A 25,252-nucleotide genomic window follows, 5' to 3' on the forward strand; every position below is an offset into this window, starting at 1 on the left:
ACAAAGCACTGAGCTGATCTCCCTGTGCTATGCGGCTACTTCCCACTAGCTATCTATTTTACATTTGGTAGTGTATACATGTCCATGCCACTCTCTTTGTCCCAGATTACCCTTCTCCCTCCCCACGTCCTCACCTCCATTCTCTATGTCTACGTCTTTATTCCTGTCCTGTCCCAAGGTTCGTCAGAACCTTTTTTTTTTTAAGATTCCATATATATGTGTTAGCATACAGCATTTGTTTTTCTCTTTCTGACTTACTTCACTCTGTATGAGAGACTCTAGGTCCATCCAACTCACTACAAATAACTCAATTTTATTTCTTTTTATGGCTGAGTAATATTCCATTGTATATATGTGCCACGTCTTCTTTATCCATTCATCTGTCAATGGATACTTACGTTACTTCCATATCCTGGCTATTGTAAATAGTGCTGCAATGAACACTGTGTTACATGTCTCTTTTTGAATAATGGTTTTCTCAGGGTATATGCCCAGTAGTGGGATTGCTGGGTCATATGGTAGTTCTATTTTTAGTTTTTTAAGGAAACTCCATAATGTTCTCCATAGTGGCTATATCAATTTACATTCCCACCAACAGTGCAAGAGGGTTCCCTTTTCTCCACACCCTCTCCAGGATTTATTACTTGTAGATTTATGATGCTGGCCATTCTGACTGGTGTGAGGTGATACCTCATTGTAGTTTTGATTTGCATTTCTCTAATGATTAGTGATGTTGAGCATCCTTTCATGTGTTTGTTGGCAATCTGTGTATCTTCTTTGGAGAAATGTCTATTTAGGTCTTCTGCCCATTTTTGGATTGGGTTGTTTGTTTTTTTGATATTGAGCTGCATGAGCTACTTGTATATTTTGGAGCTTAAATCTTTGTCAGTTGCTTTGTTTGCAAATATTTTCTCCCATTCTGAGGGTTGTCTTTTCGTCTTGTTTATGGTTTCCTTTGCTGTGCAAAAGCTTTTAACTTTCATTAGGTCCCACTTGTTTATTTTTGTTTTTATTTCCATTTCTCTAGGACATGGGTCAAAAAGGATCTTGCTGTGATTTATGTCATAGAGTGTTCTGCCTATGTTTTCCTCTAAGAGTTTCATAGTTTCTGTCCTTACATTTTGGTCTTTAATCCATTTTGAGTTTATTTTTGTGTATGGTGTTACAGAGTGTTCTAATGTCATTCTTTCACATGTAGCAGTCCAGTTTTCCTAGCACCACTTATTGAAGAGGCTGTCTTTTCTCCATTGTATATTCTTGCCTCCTTTATCAAAGATAAGGTAACTATATGTGCATGGGTTTATCTCTGTGTTTTCTATCCTGTTCCAGTGATCTATACTTCTGTTTTCATGCCAGTACCATACTGTCTTGATTACTGTAGCTTTGTAGTATAGTCTGAAGTCTGATTCCTTCAGCTCCATTTTTCTTTCTCAAGATTGCTTTGGCTATTCGGGGTCTTTTGTGATTCCATACAAATTGTGAAATTTTTTGTTCTATTTCTGTGAAAAATGCCATTGGTAGTTTGATAGGGATTGCACTGAATCTGTAGACTGCTTTGCGTAGTACAGTCATTTTCACAATGTTAATTCTTCCAATCCAAGAACATGGCGTACCCCTCCATCTGTTTGTATCATCTTTAATTACTTTCATCAGTGTCTTATAGTTTTCTGCACATGGGTCTTTTGTCTCCTTAGGTACATTGATTCCCACGTATTTTATGCTTTTTGTTGCAATGGTAAATGGGAGTGTTTCTTTAATTTCACTTTCAGATTTTTCAGCATTAGTGTATAGGCATGCAAGAGATTTCTGTGCATTAATTTTGTATCCTGCTACTTTACCAAATTCATTTATTAGCTCTAGTAGTTTTCTGGTAGCATCTTTAGGATTCTCTATGTATAGTATCATGTCATCTGCAAAGAGTGAGTGTTTTACTTCTTATTTTCCAATTTGGATTCCTTTAATAGCTTTTTCTTCTCTGATTGCTGTGGCTAAAACTTCCAAAACTATGTTGAATAACTGTGGTGAGAGTGAGCAACCTTGTCTTGTTCCTTATCTTAGTGGAAATGGTCTCAGTTTTTCACCACTGAGAATGCTGTTGGCTGTGGGTTTGTCATATATAGTGGGTTTGTCATATTTGCCATATATAGCCTTTATTTTGTGGAGGTAAGTTCCCTCTATGCCTACTTTCTGGAGGGTTTTTCTCATAAATTCTTGTTGAATTTTGTCAAAAGCTTTTGCTGCCTCTATTGAGATGATCATATGGTTTTTCTCCTTCAATTTGTTAATGTGGTTTATTACATTGATTTGTGTATATTGAAGTATCCTTGCATTCCAGGGATAAACCCTATTTGATCATGCTGTATGATCCTTTTAATGTGCTCTTGGATTGTGTTTGCTAGTATTTTGTTGAGGATATTTGCATCTATGTTCATCAGTGATATTAGCCTGTAGTTTTCTTTTTTTGTGACATATTTGTCTGCTTTTGGTATCAGGGTGATGGTGGCCTCATAGAATGAGTTTGGGAGTGTTCCTGCCTCTGCTATATTTTGGAAGAGTTTGAGAAGGATAGGTGTTAGCGCTCCTCTAAATGTTTGATAGAATTCACTTGTGGAGGCATCTGGTCCTGGGCTTTTGTTTGTTGGAAGATTTTTAATCACAGTTTCAATTTCAGTGCTTGTGATTGGTCTATTTGTATTTTTCCTGGTTCAGTTACCTTGCTACTTCATCTGCTGTGTATTTCTCTGTCTTCTCATTTAGCTTAACTTACTGTGTTTGGGATCTCCTTTTCGCAGGCTGCAGGTTCGTAGTTCCTGTTGTTTTTGGTGTCTCCCCCAGTGGGTAAGGTTGGTTCAGTGGGTTGTGTAGGCTTCCTGGTGGAGGGGACTGGTGCCTGTGTTCTGGTGGATGAGGCTGGATCTTGTCTTTCTGGCGGGCAGGACCACCTCTGGTGGTGTGTTTTGAGGTGTCTGTGAACTTAGTATGATTTTAGGCAGCCTCTCTGCTAATGGGTGGGGTTGTGTTCCTGTCTTGCTAGTTGTTTGGGATGGGGTGTCCAGCACTGGAGCTTGCTGGTGATTGAGTGGAGCTGGGTCTTAGCGTTGAAACGTAGATCTCTGGGAGAGCCCTCACCAAATGATATTACGTGGGGCTGGGAGGTCTCTGGTGGTCCAATGTCCTGAACTCCGCTCCCACATCAGAGGCTTAGGCCTGACACCCAGCCGGAGCACCAAGACCCTGTCAGCCACACGGTCTTCCCTCTTGCTGCTGGACTCTGTGTGGACCACCACCCTGTCCTCATCACAGATGGATGCTTTCACGTAGGTAGTTGTGGAAGGAATGCGTCACACACTGGTGGAGAGGCGGGGTGCTGGACAACCCGACGGGCTCCAACAATGGGTTAAACTCTGTTAATCACTTTTTGTGTGTAATCCACAGCTGTAAGGATGAGAGGGACAGAACTTGAAGGGTATACAGCAGGTGCCTCGCTTGTGTCTTGCTGTTCCATAGGCTGTTAGCCGTCAGCTTTGGATTTCATTCCTTGTTGCCAAAAACACTTGTGGGTCCACATCCGGCGGTGGTTGGGGATCAGGGTCTCTCACGGAAGCCGTAGTCCCCTGAAAGCACAGCTACCGCATGGAAAGGAGTGCCACCTCAGCTCCTCGCCACTGGCCTCTCCACAGGGCTCCAGGGATTCTTAAAGTGGCATACTGCTTTTCACATGAGAAATAAGCATGTTTTTGAAGATCTGCTAGTATTGTAGGATCCTCTGTGGAGGTGGGGGGTGGCTGTGGCTCACTTCAGGGACAGACACTGGCAGCAGTAGTTCTGGGAAGTCTAAACTTCATATCCTTTTAATTCCTGTGGCTGCTCTGCCAGTGTGTTCCTCTCCTCAAACACATATATTACCGTATCTTAAACTCCAGCCACATAAACAAGCTCGTCCCTGCTGAAACCTGGCATAGGTTTCCTGTATTTGAGCCTCTGGAAATTCTATTTTCTCCACTTGAAATGACCTTCCTCCATTTCCTCCTCATGAGTAAGGCCTAGTTCTAAAATTATTTCCTGTGGTAGATCATTAGAATATTGGCCTCCAATGAATCATGTCTCCCTATTGTCAATGTGACACTGCTACTCCTACACCAGGAGATGGAGTTGGTTTCTCCATCCTCTTCAATCTAGGCTGGTCTTGTGACTTTCTTTGAAGAATGGATTGTGGTGGACTTGACATTGTATGAGTTCTGGAGGCTGGGCCTTAAGAAGCCTTTCTGTTTTCATCCTCTGTCTCTTGGAACTCTGAAACCAACAGGCTGTGAAGCAGTCCAGTCTAGCCTACTGGGGGATACAAGGAGATGTGGAGGAGAACTGAAGCCTCAGCGAAGAGTAGGCACCACAGCCAAGCAAGTGAGTGAGGCCATCATAGACCCTCTAGCCTCAGATGAACCATCGGATGACTAGGGCCATATGGGTGAGACCAGCAGAACAACTGCCCCAATTGCTAATTCATGGAGTCATGATCGTGAAAAATGAAAACAATCATTATGGTTTGTGGTAGTTGGTTATACAGCAATAGATAACTGATACACATCCTCAGAGAAATATTCTAGATATACTCAAGAAAAACTCATGATTCTCTCCTCTGGGCTTTGTTTATTCTTCTAGTATAGTGCATAGCTCATATAACTATTGGTCTACCTGTATCTGTTTCTCTCACTACATTAATAGCTTTTGAAAAGCAGAGATCAGGTTTCTACTCAGCATCATGTCTCCTGTGCCCACCCTAGCGCGTGGTACAGAGGAATCATGTGGGTTTATCACCCAGGTCATATACTCACCATTTCCTGCAATGCTTTACCTGCTCTCTGGAACACATGGTCAATCATAAGTAAGATTTTTCTTTAATATCCTCAACGTTTTCAGTTAATATTCCCTTTATCTTCTTCTTTTTTTTTTTTTTGCGGTACACAGGCCTCTCACTGTTGTGGCCTCTCCCGTTGCGGAGCACAGGCTCCGGATGCGCAGGCTCAGCGGCCATGGCCCACGGGCCCAGCCGCTCCGCGGCATGTGGGATCTTCCCGGACTGGGGCACGAACCTGTGTCCCCTGCATCAGCAGGAGGACTCTCAACCACTGTGCCACCAGGGAAGCCCTCCCTTTAACTTCTTGTTCTTACCAAATAGGACTGCTTCCCTGTAGCCCTCTTAGGTGGTGCCTATCCTCCCTGCCCCATGCCTTATACCCCTCGGGGTTTGAAGGCAGGTAAGCAACCTCTTTGTTTCTCATGGCTTCATTCAGACTGTCTCCAATCCCTCTCTCTTCTCTAAAGAACACTCAGCTTCGACTCCCATGACATCGGGTTAAACCACCTGTACCCCTTGCTGTGAAAGTCACGTAGTGATACCTGGGTCCCAGCCTCTATTCCGTAAGGACTCACAAGCACCCTCTCTAACACTCCCCAGTAGTGATTTCAATATCCAGAGAGCTCAATCTTCCAAAATCATGACCTCTTAGAGTTCCTTGACCTCCATTCTATCTCACTTATTCCCATAGTCATACCTTCCATCTTGACACCACCAATATATTGCAACTCCTCTACAATCTCAATTTCAAACATCCACTATCTAATCACCACCTCATATATTTCCAGCCCTCTTTCTCTCACCTCCAGTTCCGAAATTCCTTTGTCATTGGAACCTACAAATTTATTGTAATCATTACTCTTCACTGTTCTTTACCATCTCATGTTCTCGCTTCCCTCCTTAGTCAGTTAAAATTTAATGGTCAGGAGGGAGGGAGACGCAAGAGGGAAGAGATATGGGAACATATGTATAACTGATTCACTTTGTTATAAAGCAGAAACTAACACACCATTGTAAAGCAATTATACCCCAATAAAGATGTTAAAAAAAATTTAATGGTCAGGACTTCCCTGGTGGTACAGTGGTTAAGAATCTGCCTGCCAATGCAGGGGACATGGGTTCGAGCCCGGGTTCAGGAAGATCCCACATACCTCGGAGCAACTAAGCCCGTGCGCCACAGCTACTGAGCCTGTGAGCCACAGCTACTGAAGCGTGCACACCTAGAGCCCATGCTTAGCAACAAGAGAAGCCACCTCAATGAGAAGCTCACGCACCACAACGAAGAGTAGCCCCCACTCGCCCCAACTAGAGAAAGCCCGCATGCAGCAACGAAGACCCAATGCAGCCCAAAATTAATTAATTAATTAATTAATTTAAAAAAATACAGTGAGTTAATGTTTAATAAAAAACTTAATGGTCAATCATTTTAGTTATTCTCTTGCCTCTCTTTTGATTTATAACACTCTCATACTTGCTTTAGCCTTTTAAGGACTTAATGAAGTCTAATTTTCTACCTGATACATGCCTGAAATCAAGGGAGCTAAATGCGGCTGGAGAAAGATTTGCCTCTCTTTAAATTCATAAATATTAATAATAACCAAGAGGGTCTTTAAGCTACCTAGAAGTCAAAACTCTGTTTCCCTAGTCCAATCTCTTTACTCTCCTAAATGACTAATTCATAGCTTCTAATCTCTTCCCAGTCCTTTAACATCTCTACTGTCTTTGCTGCCCATATTACTAAGAAAATTTAAACAATTAGAAGAAAACTTCTACAAGCTCCCACCACCCCTTTATGCTTATTTGTACCTCTGTGCATTTACTATGCTTCCCTCCTCTTCCTATGAATACACTGTACATGTTTCTAGCTAAACCTACCCATGTACCTGTGCATCAGATTCAATCCCTTACCTCCTTGTCGAAATCAGTCCTTGAATTTTCCCTCTTTCTCCTGCACCATTTTTTCCTCTTTACTGAATCAGTCTCATCATCATACAAACATACTGTGACTTTCATATTAATTAGAAAACCTACATATTCTAATCTCATTTACCCATTTAGATACTACTGCACTTCTTTCTTTTAAGGAAAACTCCTACGAAGGCTAATAATATTCACTACCTCAACTCACTCTCCTCCCATTCTGACTTGAACCCACTCCAGTAAGGCTTTTTGCTCTCAATGCTTCACGGAACACGAACTTATCAAGGTCAGCAGTGAAGTCAATGTTGCTAAATTCAGTGGTCGAGTCTCAGTCCTTATCTTACCTGACTATCAGTTACATTTGATATAGTAGATCAACTCTACTCTTCCTTGAAATACTTTCTAGAAAATGTGGCTTCCAAGAAACCATATATCCTCCTGATATTCCTTGTCTCCAGCTACTCTTTCTCAATTTGTTTTGCTGATTTCTTCTTTTCTCCATGTCCTCTATATACTAGAGTATCCCAAGTTTTAGGACTTGGACTATGTTTTCTACCTACACTCACTCCTTTGGTGAGCTCATTAATTCCATGCTTTAAATACCATCCATATGCCAATGACTTATGTCCCAGCTCAAACTCTCCCTGAAAAATCTAGATCCACAAACCCAAGTGCCTACTTGTTATTTCCAGTTGAATGTATAATAGGTCCCTAAAATTTGACATGTCTAAAAATTAAGTTTTTACAAAAACAGACATATAGATGGAGTAGGTTAGAAAGCCCAGAAATAAACCCATGCACTTATGGTCAATTAATCTACAACAAAGCAGGCAAGGATATACAATGGAGAAAAGACAGTCTCTTCAATAAGTGGTGCTGGGAAAACTGAACAGCTACATGTAAAAGAGTGAAATTAGGACGTTCTCTAACACCATATACAAAAATAAACTCAAAATGGATTAAAGACCTAAATGTAAGACCAGATATTGTAAAACTCCTAGAAGAAAACATAGGCAGAACACTCTCTGACGTAAATTGCAGCAATAGCTTTTTGGATCCATCTCCTAGAATAATGGAAATAAAAATAAACAAATGATACCTAATTAAACTTAAAAGCTTTTGCATAGCAAAGGAAACCATAAACATGAAAAGATAACCTACTGAATGGAGAAAATATTTGCAAATGATGCAACTGACAAGGGATTAATTTCTAAAATACACAAACAGCTCATACCTCTCAATATTAAAAAAACAAACAACCAAATCAAAAAATGTGCAGAAAATCGGAATAGGCATTTCTCCAAAGAAGACATACATATGGCCACGAGGCACATGAAAAGATGCTCAACATCACTAATTAGAAAAATGAAAATCAAAACTACAATGAGGTATCAACTCACACTGGGCAGAATGGCCATCATCAAAAAGTCTACAAATAATAAATGCTAGATAGGGTGTGGAGTAAAAGGAACCCTCCTATACTGCTGGTGGGAATGTAAATTGGTGCAGCCACTATGGAGAACAGTATGGAGGTTCCTTAAAAAACTAAAAATAGAGTTACCATATAATCCTGCAATCCTACTCCTGGGCATATATCTAGATAAAACTATAACTCAAAAAGATACATGCACCCCAATATTCATTGCAGCACTATTTACAATTGTCAAGACATGGAAGCAACCTAAGTGTCCACTGACAGATGAATGGATAAAGAAGATATGGTATATATATATATATATATATATATATATATATATACACACACACATACACATACATACACAATGGAATATTACTCAGTCATAAAGAAGAATGAAATAATCATTTGCAGCATCATGGATGGACCCAGTGATTATCATACAAAGTGAAGTAAGCCAGACAGAGAAAGACAAATATCATATAATATTGCTTACATGTGGAATCTAAAAAAAAATGATACAAATGAACTTATTTACAAAACAGAAATAGACCCACAGACATAGAAAACAAACTTATGGTTACTAAAGGGGAAAGGGCGGGGAGAGATAAATTAGGAGTTTAAGATTAACATATATACACTACTATATATAAAATAGATAACCAACAAGCACCTACTGTATAGCACAGGGAACTCAATATTTTTTAATAACTCAATATTTTGTAATAATAATAAAATAATATACATATATATGTATAACTGAATCACGTTGCTGTACACCTGAAGCTAACACAACATTGTAAATCAACTGTACTTCAATTAAAAAATAAAAATAAATTTTTTTATTTCTTACACTTCAGCTAAACCAACAAACAACCCCCCTGCCCCACTCACAGTCTTTGTCATTGAACTTAATGGCAACTCTGTTCTTCTAGTCACTCAAGCCCGAAAGTGTAGAGTCATCATCAATTCCTTTCTTTCTCTCATATTCTACATCAGATCTATCCGCAAATACTATTCTGCCTTTAAGCTTGAATTGGAATCTGACCACTTCACATATCTCCAATGCTGACAGCCTAGTCTGAGTCACCATTTTTACAATAGCCTCCTATCTGGTGCTTAACCTCCCAACTCCCCAGAGTACGTAGAAAGCAACAGAGTGATCCTGTTGAAATATAAGTCAAAGCATGTCACCCCATGCTCAAAGTCCTCCGGGGGCCTTATAATGACCAAGACGCTACACGATCTAGCTCACCATTATCACTCTGACTTCATCTCTATTATCCTTTCTTTTCTTCACTGTATTCTAGTTCCCTCTTCTTAGTTCCTCAAAACACCAGGAACATGCCTGCCTTGGAGTTTTAGCACTGGCTTTCGGGAATGTTTGTTCCCTCAATATCCACATAATGCAACCCCTCATCTCCGTCCACCTTTACTCAAATGTTACCTTCTCAGGAAGTTCTTGCTTGGTCACTAGTTCCAAAATTTTAACACTCCTATCCCCTTTTCATACTTATTTTCTTCATTGGTCTTTATCACTATGGAAATTCTGCAAATTTTCCTTATTTATTTTGTTATCTCCTCTACTAGAATCTAAATTCCATGAGAGCAGAAATTCTGACCTGTTTCATTTACTTCTGAATCCCCAGTGCCCAACAATGCTTAGAAAATGGTAAATACCCAGTAAATATTTGTTGAGTGAATGACCAGGTATACTGAAAGAAGAACCAGATGGAACTTTAATAAATAAAAATAGGATAATTGAAATAAACACCTGAAAGCTAGACTAAAGGTAAAATTATTTTTCAGAGAACACCACAATGTCAATGAAAGAGATATATGCCATTGTTCATCTTATGAAACTAGCATAAATTTGGTACTGAAACTAGCATAAATTTGGTACCAAAACCAGCAAGCAGGGTAAATAAGAAAACCAACAGACCAATCTTGCCCACGAAAATAGATACAAAATCCTGAACAACATTTTATCAAGCAAAATCCAGAAATGAGTGAAAAAATATAATATATACTAGCCAATATTAGGGTATAATTCCATTTATATAAATTTCAGAATGAGAGAATACTAAGAATGCAAGCATCTTTCATTACCCAAACCTACTTGGTACTTGAGTTCAGACAGTGACAGTCTGAATAATAAGTTGGGATACTTATGGGTATCTCAACTGAGTACATTTATTTTTTAAAGTAACATATAGTATATTGACTCTTTTGGGGTTTTTTTGGTGTGCTGTTCTATGAATCTTGACCTATGTATAGATTCATGTCACCAACACTAACCCAATCAGAATACAGAACTGTTACGTCACTCCAAAACTCCCCCAACTCCCAATCCCTGGCAACTATTGATCCATTCTCTATCACTATAGTTATTTTTTTTGGTTTATTTATTTTTTAGAATGTCCTACAAATGGATTCATATAGTATCTAACCCTCTGAGATGGATTTTTTTCATTCAGACAAATGACTTCGAGATTAATCCAAGTTGGTACATACGTCAATGGTTCTCTCCTTTTTATTGCTGGATATGGATGTACCACAGTCTGTTTATTCATTCACCCACTGAAGGACATCTGGGTTGTTTCCAGTCTTTAGAGATGATGAATAAAGTTTCTACGAATATTGACAAGTTTTTGTCTGAAGGTAAGTTTTCATTTCTCTTGGATAAGTACCTAGGAGTGGGATTGCTGGGTCACATGGTAAGGATATGTTTAACTTTGTAAGAAACTTCCAGAGTAGCTGCATCATTTTACCTTCCCACCAACAGCATATGACAGTTCCAGTTGCTCCATAACCTCACTGACACTTGGTATTGTCAGCATTTTTATTTTAGCCATTCTATTGGTGTGCAGTAGAAACTTAGTCCTTTTGTTTCCCCCAAATGGGAAAGCAAATAGCTAGATTTTGATAGTTAGGGAATCATCTAAAATTTTATCTTAATTTATTTGGTTATTGGTTTGGATAGTAAAGGATACACACCTATGTGGAAAGATTGTGAGGAAAAGCAACAATTTGCTTAATATAAAAGTAGATAGTGGTTCCTCTGGTGGAAAAGGAGGTAGATGCCATCCACTACGTTCCCTAGAGGATCTAAGGTACCGAGGATGTGTTCTTTATGAAGCAGCATGGTGGTACATGTGACCTGTTCTATTCTTCTTGAAACTATACGGATGTGTTTGATAGATTTCACAATTAACAATTTTTAAAGAGATATTTGAGCACAGAAAACACACAAAAACCCCGAAGTAATGCAGAAAAACATTTTAAAACCACTTCTTTCAAGAGTTCAAGTACAATGAGTTAAAACACAATAAAGCATTTTGTAGAATTTGAATATAAGACTTTTTTTTTTTTTTTTTTTTTTTTTGCGGTACACGGGCCTCTCACTGTTGTGGCCTCTTGCGTTGCAGGGCACAGGCTCCAGACGCGCAGGCTCAGTGGCCATGGTTGACGGGCCCAGCCGCTACGTGGCATGTGGGATCTTCCCAGACCGGGGCACGAACCCGTGTCCCCTGCATCAGCAGGCGGACTCTCAACCACTGCGCCACCAGTGAAGCCCCATAAGACTTTTTTTTAAAGCTTGTTTAAAACTAAAATAATTTCTTTAATATTTCTGCGCTTGTGTACACCCCATAGGCCAAATGGCTGATGGGCTAGCCAGTTTATTAAGGAGTTTGTTTCTTTCCAGAAGCCTCAACCATAGGCTGGTCATGGTTAGACCATTCTTAATGACTGGCAAACAGTAGCTTCTTCCTAGAAACCAGGATCAGAGCTTGACTTTATATAAGAAGCACGGTGAACATATCATCTTTGCTATTCACAAACTATTAGACACCTCCCAGGTCACAGTCAAAGCTACACAACACTTCAGCAACACTTCCTTGTTGCCATCAACATCTTGTAAGGAGAACATTTACCTGTGACAACACTGGGGATCTTGGAGAGAAAGCTCTTGACTGTTCTGATAGGCACACCACCTGTCTTGTCATCTTGCATCTTTGTAATGATGTCTTCAATCTGAAAGAGAGGAAAGCAAAGAAGAGTTATTGTATCTCACAAAGTAATAGTAAACAGTACCTTTATAAACAGCCAAAATGTGGGCACATGGATGCCAATAAGAGGTATTAGGAAAAGCCTCTGCCTCAGCCAGTAAACTTAGTAGCAGGATCTGCTATGGGCCAAGTGCTGGGGAGAGGGAGGCCAGGGGGTTATATATAATAGCATAAAGCATGGTCTGTAAGAATAACCGCTTGCTCCCAGTTCAGCAAGTAAGGAGAAAGAAATTCTTGACAGGATTGGATCCAACATGCAATTCAATATGTATGTGACGAAATTCCTCCTCTTTCCTGAATTGGGTTTATATATAGGTTGAACCATATGAAGTTTCCACATTCAACCTAAAAATGGCAATTTCCTATAGTTTAACCTAACATATTAACATGCTGCTGTTAGAAGTATAGGCGGGGCTGCCTCTGGGACCAGAGAAGGATTCAGCCAGAGTCACATCGGGGAAAAAATAAAAGAGTATAAATCAAGATATGGAAAGTGCTGATCTGGAGAAGTTGGAGGACAAGTGTCACGGTTGTGAGTGGTGGCACGAGGGGGGTCATCTTTAGCCAGGACTAAGATGGAACAAGAACAGGATCCTCGGGCTTCCCTGGTGGCGCAGTGTTGAGAGTCCACCTGCCGATGCAGGCGACACGGGTTCGTGTCCCGGTCTGGGAAGATCCCACATGCCGCAGAGCGGCTGGGCCCGTGAGCCATGGCTACTGAGCCTGCACGTCCGGAGCCTGTGCTCCGCAATGGGAGAGGCCACAACAGTGAGAGGCCCGCGTACTGAAGAAAAAAAAGAACAGGATCCTCTCCTTTTGGACTAGAGAAGACCACACTATCATGAGAAAGACCATGGTGGGCTACGGCTTGGAGCCAGGTGAAATTGTATTGACGAGACAAGATACTGTGTACATAGACTGAAAACAGAACAGAGAAGATGGACTACCAAGGAGGTAGGTGCCTAAACTGGGAAACCAATCTGTAGCTGAGAATTTACAAGCCAGATGCAATTTCCTGGGCAGAAATATTCGGAATAGGATACAGAGCAAACTGTAAAAAGGACATAGATCTTTTTGTTTGTTGAGTGGTAGGGAAGGGCAACTGGAAAAGGGAAGAAGATAGTGCTTAGTTTTATCACATATTTTGTTCCCCTGAGCAACAGAATGTATTTGAAACATCAGGATGGATTCTCTGAGTGCTTCCAGAGTAGAGTCACATAATTTTAAGTCTAGACATTTAAAGCTGGAGTTCACCTAGTCTAATGTACTAGTATAGCAATTTGTGAGTAAGTTTCTCAAATCACATGACTAACAACTTATTTGAAAGAAATAGGTAACTTGTTAGAGACAAAGTTAGCATAAGATATAACATAATAATAATGATAATATATAATAGCCAAAATATATTAAGAATGTATTATGTAGGTACGATTCTAAGTACTATAGATATATTATCCTATTTAATTCCCATGATTACTTCATAGCCTAGATTCCACTATTATCCCCATTTTCAGATAAAGAAGCTGAGATTTAGTGAGGTGTATCCATCAGGGTAGACTAAGTTAAGCTGTGGTAACAAATAACCCTCGAAATCACAATGGTTTAATGTAACCAAGTTTATTTTTCTCTCATGCTACAAGTCTATCGGAGATCACCAGGAGGACTCTGTTCAGTGCAGTTACCCTGGGACCGAGGCTGACGGAGTAGCCACCATCTCGAATGTTGTTGCTCATTGTGTTAGAGAGACAAGAGAGAATTCTGGAGACTCTTGCATGAGTTGTTGCATGTTATAGCCCAGACGTTACTATAATAATATCACATTTCTTTGGACAGGACGAGTCACCACCCAACCACAAAGGAACCAGGGGGTCCAGTCTTCTGGGTGCCAGGAAGAGAGGGGAGAGGACCATCTGTGAGCAGCATCAGTGACAGCACAGAGATTAAACCACCTTCCCAAGGTCACACAGCTACCCAGTGGTGGATCTGAGCTTGAACCCAGCCACATATCCCAGAGATCAGGCTTCTAAACCCTGGGGTGCTCTGTCACCCAGTAAGAGTCTCAGCGGAGCAGCCAAGCAGGAAGACCATTCTCCCCTGGATATTTCTTGGTTTCCCAGAGAAGAACTGATAGTGAGAAGCAATCTTAAGCTCCCTGCCCTTAGGCAGTGGTTGAATATATCACACCAGGAAAAAGGGTCATTCTCTGAAGACCTGTATTCTGTTAGATGACAGGATAAGGAGGAATTTCAACCACATTCTTGTTAATAGTCTCAGCTAGAGCCCCACCTTTTGTCCTCTAAACTCAACTCAACGATTCACAGTAGTTTGAGTATTTATTACTTACTGATAGTTAAGGAGAGTTATTCCTAGAAAAATGATCAGATTTTCAAAGTAATCTATGCTTTTGATCTAGTGTGCTATGTGAAACCAGAAGTATCAGTTACATTGCTGCTTTTTACGAAATGGCCAGAAAATCACTGGGAATTGGAGGAAAGCCAATATTTCAATTCAGTTAGACCCCTGACTTGACATTAGTTGGTAAAGGTTCCAGTCTGTTCTGATGTGGACTGGATTTAAAAACTGACAGAGGACATCTCCATGATTGTTTTTTCCTCTGCTCTGTTTAGTTGCTTTATCACACCATTGAATCTTAAAAGGACCTGTCTACTAAAGAAGAAGACCTATCCTCTTATGTTGGCCCACAATGTACCAAGAGGTAGATCACTCGTCAGAGGTTACAGCTAGATCCAAAGGACAATCTCCTTAAATGTCCAGAAAGGGGATAACGTTCTAGCAATAGTTTACAGCATCAGAGGTGTAGAAAAATGTTTCATTGATCCCTAATTCTTGACTCCTTCCCAGAATTAATAGACACCCAGATCCTTGTTCTGGCCTCATGGTGGGTGGAAAGTCTGCTTCTTGACTTTGGGGCTTAGCCATGTGACTTGCCTGGCTAATGGGATGTTATTGAATGTGATGTGAGCAGAGGCTTTCAATGCACCTGGATGGTGATGCTTACCCGCTTCCCTGGCCCTCCTGCATCAGATAGTTGTTCCAAGGAAGGTGAGAGACATCTAGAGCAGAAGGGACCCAACCCATAGCTAGACAGTCAAAACTCAGCTGACCTGCAGACTCATGAGCGAGAAACGCATGTTTATTGTTGTATGCCACTGAGTTTGGAGTGATTTGCTATGCAGAAAAATTGTGGCTCTAGCTGACTGATACACAGGGCTCTGAAAAAAATGCATTTGTCAAAATTGATGAAGCCACAACAAATAATAAGAATCAATAAACCTTAGAGGTAGGGCATCCTAGAATCCAACCCTTTTAAAGAATGCAGAAATTCCATCTACACCATTCACCATGTGCTTAAAAATTCTTAGGGTGTATTCTACCAATATTATGTCAGGCAAATTTGTGATAGCTGAGTTTGATTCCATAGCATGGTCCACTGTGACATCAGCTAATAATACTGTCTCTGAAATTTTTTTCATGGTTTCTGGCGAAATGCTAAGAGTACAGACCTACCAAAAGATCAAAAGTGGGCTCCCAGGAGCTTATATAAATTATAATGACAAACATTTTCAGAACATCTATGTTATGATCAATACTGTCCTAGGTATTTTAAATCAATTATCTGATACTTTTCTCAGTCTTAAAATTTATTTAACAAAGATATTGAAATTAAGGCTCAGAAAGGTTAAGTCATTTATCCAAGGATACACAGCTATTAAGTGGCAAAGCCAGGATTCTTACCCAAGTCTTCCTGTCTCCAATGCCCAAGCTCTGTCTATCAAATCTAAGGTTCATCTCTTATCCTCAACCAGTGCCTGCCAACATGCTTTTTAGATACAAGGCACTTAATACTGTTTGCATTAAAGGGAACGTTTAGTTCAGTCCTAAGAGGATAAAGGAGAAAAAAGAGAAATTGATCCAGATAATCAGATTCTCAACCATCTCAAGGTTTATTTTGGCCCAATGACTGTTGATGTCTGGTTGCTCAGCATTTTCTCTCTTTGTCCCAGGGGCTTGGTTGGACTTATCCTCTATTGGCAGATCACAGCTCCTGGGTTGGGAATGGGGAGATGGGAGGTATATACTTTTGTTTTCTTGACTGTTCAGTTCCCTCTAACTTCTGGTACCTTTTGTTCCTGAGGAAGAGCAACATCAATTCCCTGAAGTTCTGTGTCATCAGGGAGCATGTTGGACCTAAGTTACACTGTGCCAATCAATAAGCAGGTGGCCCTTATCTGACAGCCAAGTGATGCGGAGAAACCACGTGGCCAGCTCGGCCAGTTCTGCCTGGATGGCTCACAACAACCAAATGCCCTTCTCTAAGGAGCTCAGAGCTCAGCACTGACAGGCAGGTAAAACATCCTTCCAAACAGCAGGAAAAGTGGAAAGCACTGTACCATAGAGTGGGTTTTCTTTGAAATGAGGAATATTATGAGGACAGTAGACATAATTCACTGCAAGAGCCATGGGGTATAAGAGAGGAGTGGGGAGAAGCAATCCTCCATTTACAAACTGAAGCCACAGAAGGACAGTAGGAAGAACACTGGTCTGAGGCCCGAGAGAAATGCCAGCCTCAGCTTCACTGTTTTGCTGTGTTGACCTTGGACAAGCTACTTAACCTCTCTGGACTTCACTTCCCTCATCTCTACAGCGATAGCTCTGGTTGCTAAACTAAGATTTCTATTTCTAAAACATGAGAGACTCCTCTAACTTGACAAATGCAAAGCTGTGTCTGCAAGGAAGGAATAGGACCAGTAATCAGGCCCCTGGGTCACCATTCTGCCCGTCTGTCAGGTGGAACCATGCAGAACGCTTCCCAGTGCTGAGCAGTACAAGGTGGGGGAAAGGTGCTGGGCAGGACCAGGGAGTTTTGATGTTTTTAGAAATCATTTCAGACAGATGGCATCAGAAGTCAGACAGAGACATGATCCAAAGAGGCCTTGACACTGGCGTTTCTTGCCCAGCTCCATCTCTGTTTGGATAGATGGCATGCCTAACAGAAATGACTAAGGGCCAATATTAGTTTTGTTTGTGTAAATTAATTATCTGATAACTAATTTATTTAGCTCCTCCAATCTTTCCTCAGTGGAAGATTAGAAAACATCAAGAATAGGCAAACTATGTTGCCATTATTAAAAAAAGAGTCCACCACGACTTCAGCAAAGAAGGCAGAGTATGCCTCAGGCATGAAGGTCTTTTTTATTGAAGCATTTCATCTTGACTTAGCAATCAGTTGCCTATTTCTAGCTACTAATGACTGTTACTTCATCTCCTGCATTCTTGAAAAACCCCTTCTGTTTTGGTGTCTGCAAATGAGTGAAAATGAATCTTTGGACACATCTTATCAGCCCAGAAGCAGGAATCAGAGCTGGTAAATGATAATCATATTTCTTAATCCAAAATGGGCATGCTTCACTGAGTATGGTCTGTCCCATATGTGTGCCATAAGATCAGGCCATTTCTCACTTTTATTTTTAAAAACACCGCACACTGCTATTCTCAACATTTAAATGTCCTCAGCTTCACCTACTGGTTTAGTGGACATTTAATGAGCATCTACAAAGTGCCAGGCACCGATTTAGTTTCTATGGTTACAAAAAGTAGGTAAAAGAGAGAATCTGTTCCTCTTCATCATGGACTATTAAATTTCAGAAAGACTCAGGGATGTAGGCTGTGTTGGAGACAGCAGAGCCAAGTATGAGTTCCAAAGAAGCTAGAAACACTAAGGAATACACTTTCAGAGACCCTCAGAGGGGGAACCATCAAGACTTCCGCCCTTTTCCTCCATCCCATTCAAAAGACTGATTTCAATGTCAGGAGCAGACTTTTGAGATTCCTTGTGCTATGACAATGATTGCAATGCCTGCTAATTTGTATTCAGTTAAACTTACTTTTGAATCACTGTATCAGCCTAGAATGCTTTTGACGGAAAGTTTTAAAAAATCCAAACTCAGAGCAGTATGGAGGTTCCTTAAAAAACTAAAAATAGAGCTACCATATGATCTTGCAATCCTACCCCTGGGCATATATCTGGATAAAACTATAATTTAGAAAGATACATGGTGCGGAAGGGGAGAGGCAGAACGTGAAAAGGTGGGCCTCTGGAGTGTGGAGTTCCGGAGTTTGCAGGTAAACTTATAAAGTAATATAAAAATATTGTCATATGAGATAGCCTCATCCACCAGAGAGGAGACAGCAGAAGCAAGAAGAACTACAATCCTACAGCCTGTGGAAAAAAATCCACATTCACAGAGAGATAGATAAGATGAAAAGGCAGAGGGCTATGTACCAGATGAAGGAACAAGATAAAACCCCAGAAAAACAATGAAATGAAGTGGAGATAGGCAACCTTCCAGAAAAATAATTCAGAATAATGATAGTGAAGATGATCCAGGACCTCAGAAAAAGAATGGCAGCAAAGATCAAGAAGATGCAAGAAATATTTAACAAAGACCTAGAAGAATTAAAGAACAAACAAACAGAGATGAACAATACAATGACTGAAATGAAAACTGCACTAGAAGGAATCAATAGCAGAATAACTGAGGCAGAAGAACGGATAAGTGACCTGGAAGACAGAAAGGTGGAATTCACCACCGTGGAACAGAATAAAGAAAAAAGAATGTAAAGAAATGCAGACAGCCTAAGAGACCTCTGGGACAACATTAAACGCAACAACATTCGCATTATAGGGCTCCCAGAAGGAGAAGAGAGAGAGAAAGGGCCTGAGAAAATATTTGAAGAGATTATAGTCGAAAACTTCCCTAACATGGGAAAGGAAATAGCCACCAAGTCCAGGAAGCGCAGAGAGTCCCATAAAGGATAAACCCAAGGAGAAACATGCTGAGACACATAGCAATCAAACTGACAAAAATTAAAGACAAAGAAAAATTATTGAAAGCAACAAGGGAAAAATGACAAATAACATACAAGGGAACTCCCATAAGGTTAACAGCTGATTTCTCAGCAGAAACTCTACAAGCTAGAAGGGAGTGGCATGATATATTTAAAGTGATGAAAGGGAAGAATCTACAACCAAGATTACTCTACCTGGCTAGGATCTCATTCAGATTCAACAGAGAAATCAAAAGCTTTACAGACAAGCAAAAGCTAAGAGATTTCAGCACCACCAAACCAGCTCTACAACAAATGCTAAAGGAACTTCTCTAAATGGGAAACACAAGAGAAGAAAAGGACCTACAAAAACAAACCCATAACAATTAAGAAAATGGTAATAGGAACATACATATCAATAATTACCTTAAAGGTGAATGTATTAAATGCTCCAACCAAAAGACAGGGTTGCTGAATGGATACAAAAACAAGACCCATATATATGCTGTCTACAAGAGACCCACTTCAGACCTAGGGACACATACAGACTGAAAGTGAGGGGACAGAAAAAGATATTCCATTCAAATGGAAATTAAAAGAAAGCTGGAGTAGCAATACTCGTATCAGAGAAGATAGACTTTAAAATAAAGAATGTTACAAGAGACAAGGAAGGACATTACATAATGATCAAGGAACCAATCCAAGAAGAAGATATAACAATTATAAATATATATGGACCCAACATAGGAGAACCTCAATACATAAGGCAACTGCTAACATCTATAAAAGAGGAAATCAACAGTAACAGAATAATAGTGGGGGACTTTAACACCTCACTTACACCAGTGGACAGATCAACCAAACAGAAAATTAATAAAGAAACACAAGTTTCAAATGACACAATAGATCAGATAGATTTAATTGATATTTAGAGGACATTCCATCCAAAAATAGCAGATTACACTTTCTTCTCAAGTGTACATGGAACATTCTCCAGGATAGATCACATCTTGGGTCACAAATCAAGCCTCAGTAAATTTAAGAAAACTGAAATCCTATCAAGCATCTTTTCTGACCACAATGCTATGAGATCAGAAATCAATTACCGGGAAAAAAACGTAAAAAACACAAACACATGGGGGCTAAACAAAACGTTACTAAATAACCAAGAGATCACTGAAGAAATCAAAGAGGAAATCAAAAAATACCTAGAAACAAATGACAATGAAAACACGATGACCCCAAACCTATGGGATGCAGCAAAAGCAGTTCTAAGAGGGAAGTTTATAGCAATACAATCCTACCTCAAGAAACAAGAAACATCTCAACTAAACAACCTAACCTTACACCTAAAGCAATTAGAGAAAGAAGAACAAAAAAACCCAAAAGTTAGCAAAAGGAAAGAAATCATAAAGATCAGATCAGAAATAAATGAAAAAGAAATGAAGGAAACGATAACAAAGATCAATAAAACTAAAAGCTGGTTCTTTGAGAAGATAAACAAAATTGATAAACCATTAGCCAGACTCATCAAGAAAAACAGGGAGAAGACTCAAATCAATAGAATTAAAAATGAAACAGGAGAAGTACCAACTGCCACTGAAGAAATACAAAGGATCATGAGATTACTACAAGCAACTATATGCCAATAAAATGGACAACCTGGAAGAAATGGACAAATTCTTAGAAAAGCTCAACCTTCCAAGACTGAACCAGGAAGAAATAGAAAATATAAACAGACCAATCATAAGCACTGAAATTGAAACTGTGATTAAAAATCTTCCAACAAACAAAAGCCCAGGACCAGATGGCTTCACAGGCGAACTCTATCAAACATTTAGAGAAGAGCTAACACCTATCCTTCTCAAATTCTTCCAAAATATAGCAGAGGCAGGAACACTCCCAGACTTATTCTACAAGGCCACCATCACCCTGATACCAAAAGCAGGCAAAGATGTCACAAAAAAGAGAAAACTACTGGCCAATATCACTAATGAACATAGATGCAAATATCCTCAACAAAATACTAGCAAACACAATCCAACAGCACATTAAAAGGATCATATACCATGATCAAGTGGGGTTTATCCCAGGAATGCAAGGATACTTCAATATACACAAATCAATGTGATGCACCATATTAACAAATTGAAGGAGAAAAACCATATGATCATCTCAATAGATGCAGAGAAGGCTTTTGATAAAATTCAACACCCATTTATGATAAAAACCCTCCAGAAAGTAGGCATAGAGGGAACTCACCTCAACATAATAAAGGCCATATATGACAAGCCCACAGCCAACATCATTCTCAATGGTGAAAAACTGAGACCATTTCCACTAAGATAAAGAACAAGACAAGGTTCTCCACTCTCACCACTATTATTCAACATAGTTTTGGAAGTTTCAGCCACGGCAAACAGGGAAGAAAAAGAAATTAAAGGAACCCAAATCAGAAAAGAAGACGTAAAACTGTCACTGTTTGCAGATGATATGATATTATACATAGAGAATCCTAAAGATGCTACCAGAAAACTACTAGAGCTAATAAATGAATTTGGTAAAGTAGCAGGATACAAAATTAATGCACAGAAATCTCTTGCATTCCTATACACTAATGATGAAAAATCTGAAAGAGAAATTCAGGAAACACTCCCATTTACCACTGCAACAAAAAGAATAAAATACCTAGGAATAAACCTAGTAAGGAGACAAAAGACCTGTATGCAGAAAATCATAAGACACTGATGAAAGTAATTAAAGATGATACAAACAGATGGAGAGATATACCATGTTCTTGGATTGGAAGAATCAACATTGTGAAAATGACTATACTACACAAAGCAATCTACAGATTCAGTGCAATCCCTATCAAACTACCAATGGCATTTTTCACAGAACTAGAACAAAAATTTTCACATGTTTTATGGAAACACAGAAGACCCCAAATAGCCAAAGCAATCTTGAGAAAGAAAAACAGAAATGGAGGAATCAGGCTCCCTGACTTCAGACTATACTACAAATCTACAGTAATCAAGACAGTATGGTACTGGCACAGAAACAGAAATATCGATCCATGGAACAGGATAGAAAGCCCAGAGATAAACCCATGCACATATGGTCACCTTATCTTTGATAAAGGAGGCAAGAATATACAATGGAAAAAAGAGAGCCTCTTCAATAAGTGGTGCTGGGAAAAACTGGACAGATACATGTAAAAGAATGACATTAGAACACTCTGTAACACCATACACAAAAATAAACTCAAAATGGATTAAAGACCTAAATGTAAGGCCAGACACTATCAAACTCTTAGAGGAAAACATAGGCAGAACACTCTATGACATAAATCACAGCAAGATCCTTTTGGACCCATCTCCCAGAGACAGGGAAATAAAAACAAAAATAAACAAATGGCACCTAATGAAACTTAAAAGGTTTTGTACAGCAAAAGAAAACATAAACAAGACGAAAAGACAATCCTCAGAATGGGAGAAAATATTTGCAAATGAAGCGACTGACAAAGGATTAATCTCCAATATATACAAGCAGCTCATGCAGCTCAATATCAAAAAAACAAACAACCCAATCCAAAAATGGGCAGAAGACCTAAATAGACATTTCTCCAAAGAAGATATACAGATTGCCAACAAACACATGGAAGGATGCTCAACATCATCAATCATTAGAGAAATGCAAATCAGAACTACAGTGAGGTATCACCTCACACTAGTCAGAATGGCCATCCTCAAAAAATCTACAAACCATAAATGCTGGAGCGGGTATGGAGAAAAGGGAACCCTCCTGCACTGTTGGTGGGAATGTAAACTGATACAGCCACTATGGAGAACAGTATGGAGGTTCCTTAAAAAACTATTCTGATCTGCCACTGCCAAGCTCTAGAAGCACTTCTTGAGCCAAGGCCCTGGTCCCTTGGATTCACTTTCAGTTCTTAAAATGCAACTAAGCTTGGAATGGAAACCTATTAACCTATTACCTGTGGCCTCCCAGAAAGTGTTAGTCCATCAGATGAGCTAACTCTCACCAGAAAAAAACCCATAGAGCAGGGTCACCCTAAATGCTGGGGACAGGGGGAGCTGGGGGTGTGGGAGGAGGGGTGGAGTCTGAGGCTTGAATTCTAAGGTGGGTAGGCCCGGGTGAGGGGCTGCGGGTGGAAGGGGTTGGGTGGGAGTGGGATGCAAGGGCCCCTCTAGAGCCAGGGGAAGCCTGAGATTGCCAGGCCGCAGGGGGAGAGTGTCCGGGAGGGTGGGGAGATGCTTAATTGGGTGGGTGGGGCGGGCAGGGAGGTGAAGTTCTTATCTCAAAAAGCCTTCAGAGTGGCTTTTTTGCATGTGGTTCTTACCCTTGCTTTGTCACAAGGAAATCACGCCCCCTCTGAGGCTCTCAGTCGCCTTATAAATGAGCTAGGTGAGCTCCATCATGGAACACACTTTTGCAGAGAATGTTTAAGACAGACATCCCTCATTTTCCTGAAATCCAAGTGCCTCTGTGGGTTCTATTTGGATTTCTGGGTGTTTCCAGGCCAATCCAGACCAGGCGTCTTCCCTTCTGCCTTCAAGGTGAATGATGATTCCAAGGCGAGGGGTGGAGGAGTAGGGAAGGAGAAACACTCCCCGACTTGCCTACTGTGAGGCCTTCACCTCTGTGCCCTGCCTGCGGCTCCAGGTTAGTGCAGGGTTCAAATGAGCCGTACGTGGACGCTCTTTCAAGAGCTGGGAGGAGGCGTTCTTGGCCCAGCTCCTAGGCCCCATTGCCCTGGAGAGAAGAGGGGTTCAGCCTGAGCCTCAGGGCAGGTGGGCTCTGGCATGGCTGGAGGGCTTTCCCACACTGGGCCTTATGGGGAAGGACAGCACCATTAAAAATATGGGTGAGTGGCCATAAAAAAAATGAAATCATGTCTTGTGCAACAACATGGATGGACCTAGAGATTATCGTACTAAGTGAAGTAAGCCAGAGAAAGACAAATATCATATGATATCACTTATATGTGGAATCTAAAAAATTGATACAAATGAACTTATTTACAAAACAGAAATAGACTCAGACACAGAAAAGAAACTTATGGTCACCAAAGGGGAAACATGGGTGGGGAGGGATAAATTAGGAGTTTGGGATTAACATATACACACTACTATATATAAAACAGATAATCAATAAGGACCTACTGTGTAGTACAGGGAACTCTACTCAGTGTTCTGTAATATGGGAAAAGAATCTGAAAAAGAATCTGAATCACTTTGCTGTATACCTGCTAATACAACATGGTAAATCAACTGTACTTCAATTAAATATTAAAAAAATATATGGGTGAGTGCCCTAGAAAATGTCCTTTTTGTCCCCCAGGGGCCTCCTTTTGGACACCAATTACATGCTGGTCTCAGACATTCTCCTGGGGCATTCAAGAGCCTGGGGTGTAGGGGAGGGGGGGAGGGTTTAGGGGCGGGGACTGGCAAGGAGAGAAAATGGTACCTGCATTTGTGATAATGTGTGTGCAGCGGAGAGAGAGAGAGAAAACTTCCATCTGACAATGAGTTCTGACAGATAAAAAGCCTTTGCCCACATGTAGGTCATTCTGGGGTGCCAAGATTTGATGGGAGTAGAAATCTGGTGTGTGTGTGTGTGTGTGTGTGTGTGTGTGTGTGTGTGTGTGTGTGTGTGAACTTATTACCTTGCAGGGCTAGAAATAAAACTCAGCCAGTAGGTGTTTAGCTTTCAGTGCCTTCTCTGGCGGGGAGAGCACGAGAGCCCTCAGGGAGTATGATGGCAAAGGTGTCGCCTCCCCATGGTCACAAGGCACGTTGGGAAGGGCCCTTTCCTGGGTCTCTAGCACAGGGCGCGGCTGCTCTGTGGGAGCCCAAGCCAAAGCAGTCTGCGGTTTGAGCCCCTGACACCAGCAAAAGACAGTGTACAAATCAAGCAACACAGTGAGTGGCTGCGAGAAATATGATTTTGACAGCGGGAATTATCAATGAGGTAAATAGAGCAGCGGGGACTGTGTCCGGAGGAGAGAAAGAAGCCACAGAGCTGCCTAGAAGTCTGAGCATCTGCAGAAGCAGGCGTGACAATGATCCCCATCCAACTGGGAGGCAACAGCATCCTCCCAATGACATACCGATTAGG

General features: G+C 40.6%; 1 protein-coding gene across 1 annotated transcript in view; it reads right to left on the reverse strand.

Annotated features, from left to right (window-relative positions):
• Window positions 1-25,252, reverse strand: part of RGS6 (regulator of G protein signaling 6) — a 573,125-nt gene that overhangs the window by 170,194 nt on the left and 377,679 nt on the right. Inside the window, exon 3 of the mRNA XM_060004290.2 lies at window positions 12,128-12,227. Within this exon, the coding sequence (XP_059860273.1) occupies window positions 12,128-12,227 (100 nt within the window). The remainder of the gene's footprint in view (window positions 1-12,127; window positions 12,228-25,252) is intronic.

Source organism: Delphinus delphis, chromosome 2 (genome assembly GCF_949987515.2).
Source record: "Delphinus delphis chromosome 2, mDelDel1.2, whole genome shotgun sequence".
Classification (NCBI taxonomy): Eukaryota; Metazoa; Chordata; class Mammalia; order Artiodactyla; family Delphinidae; genus Delphinus; species Delphinus delphis.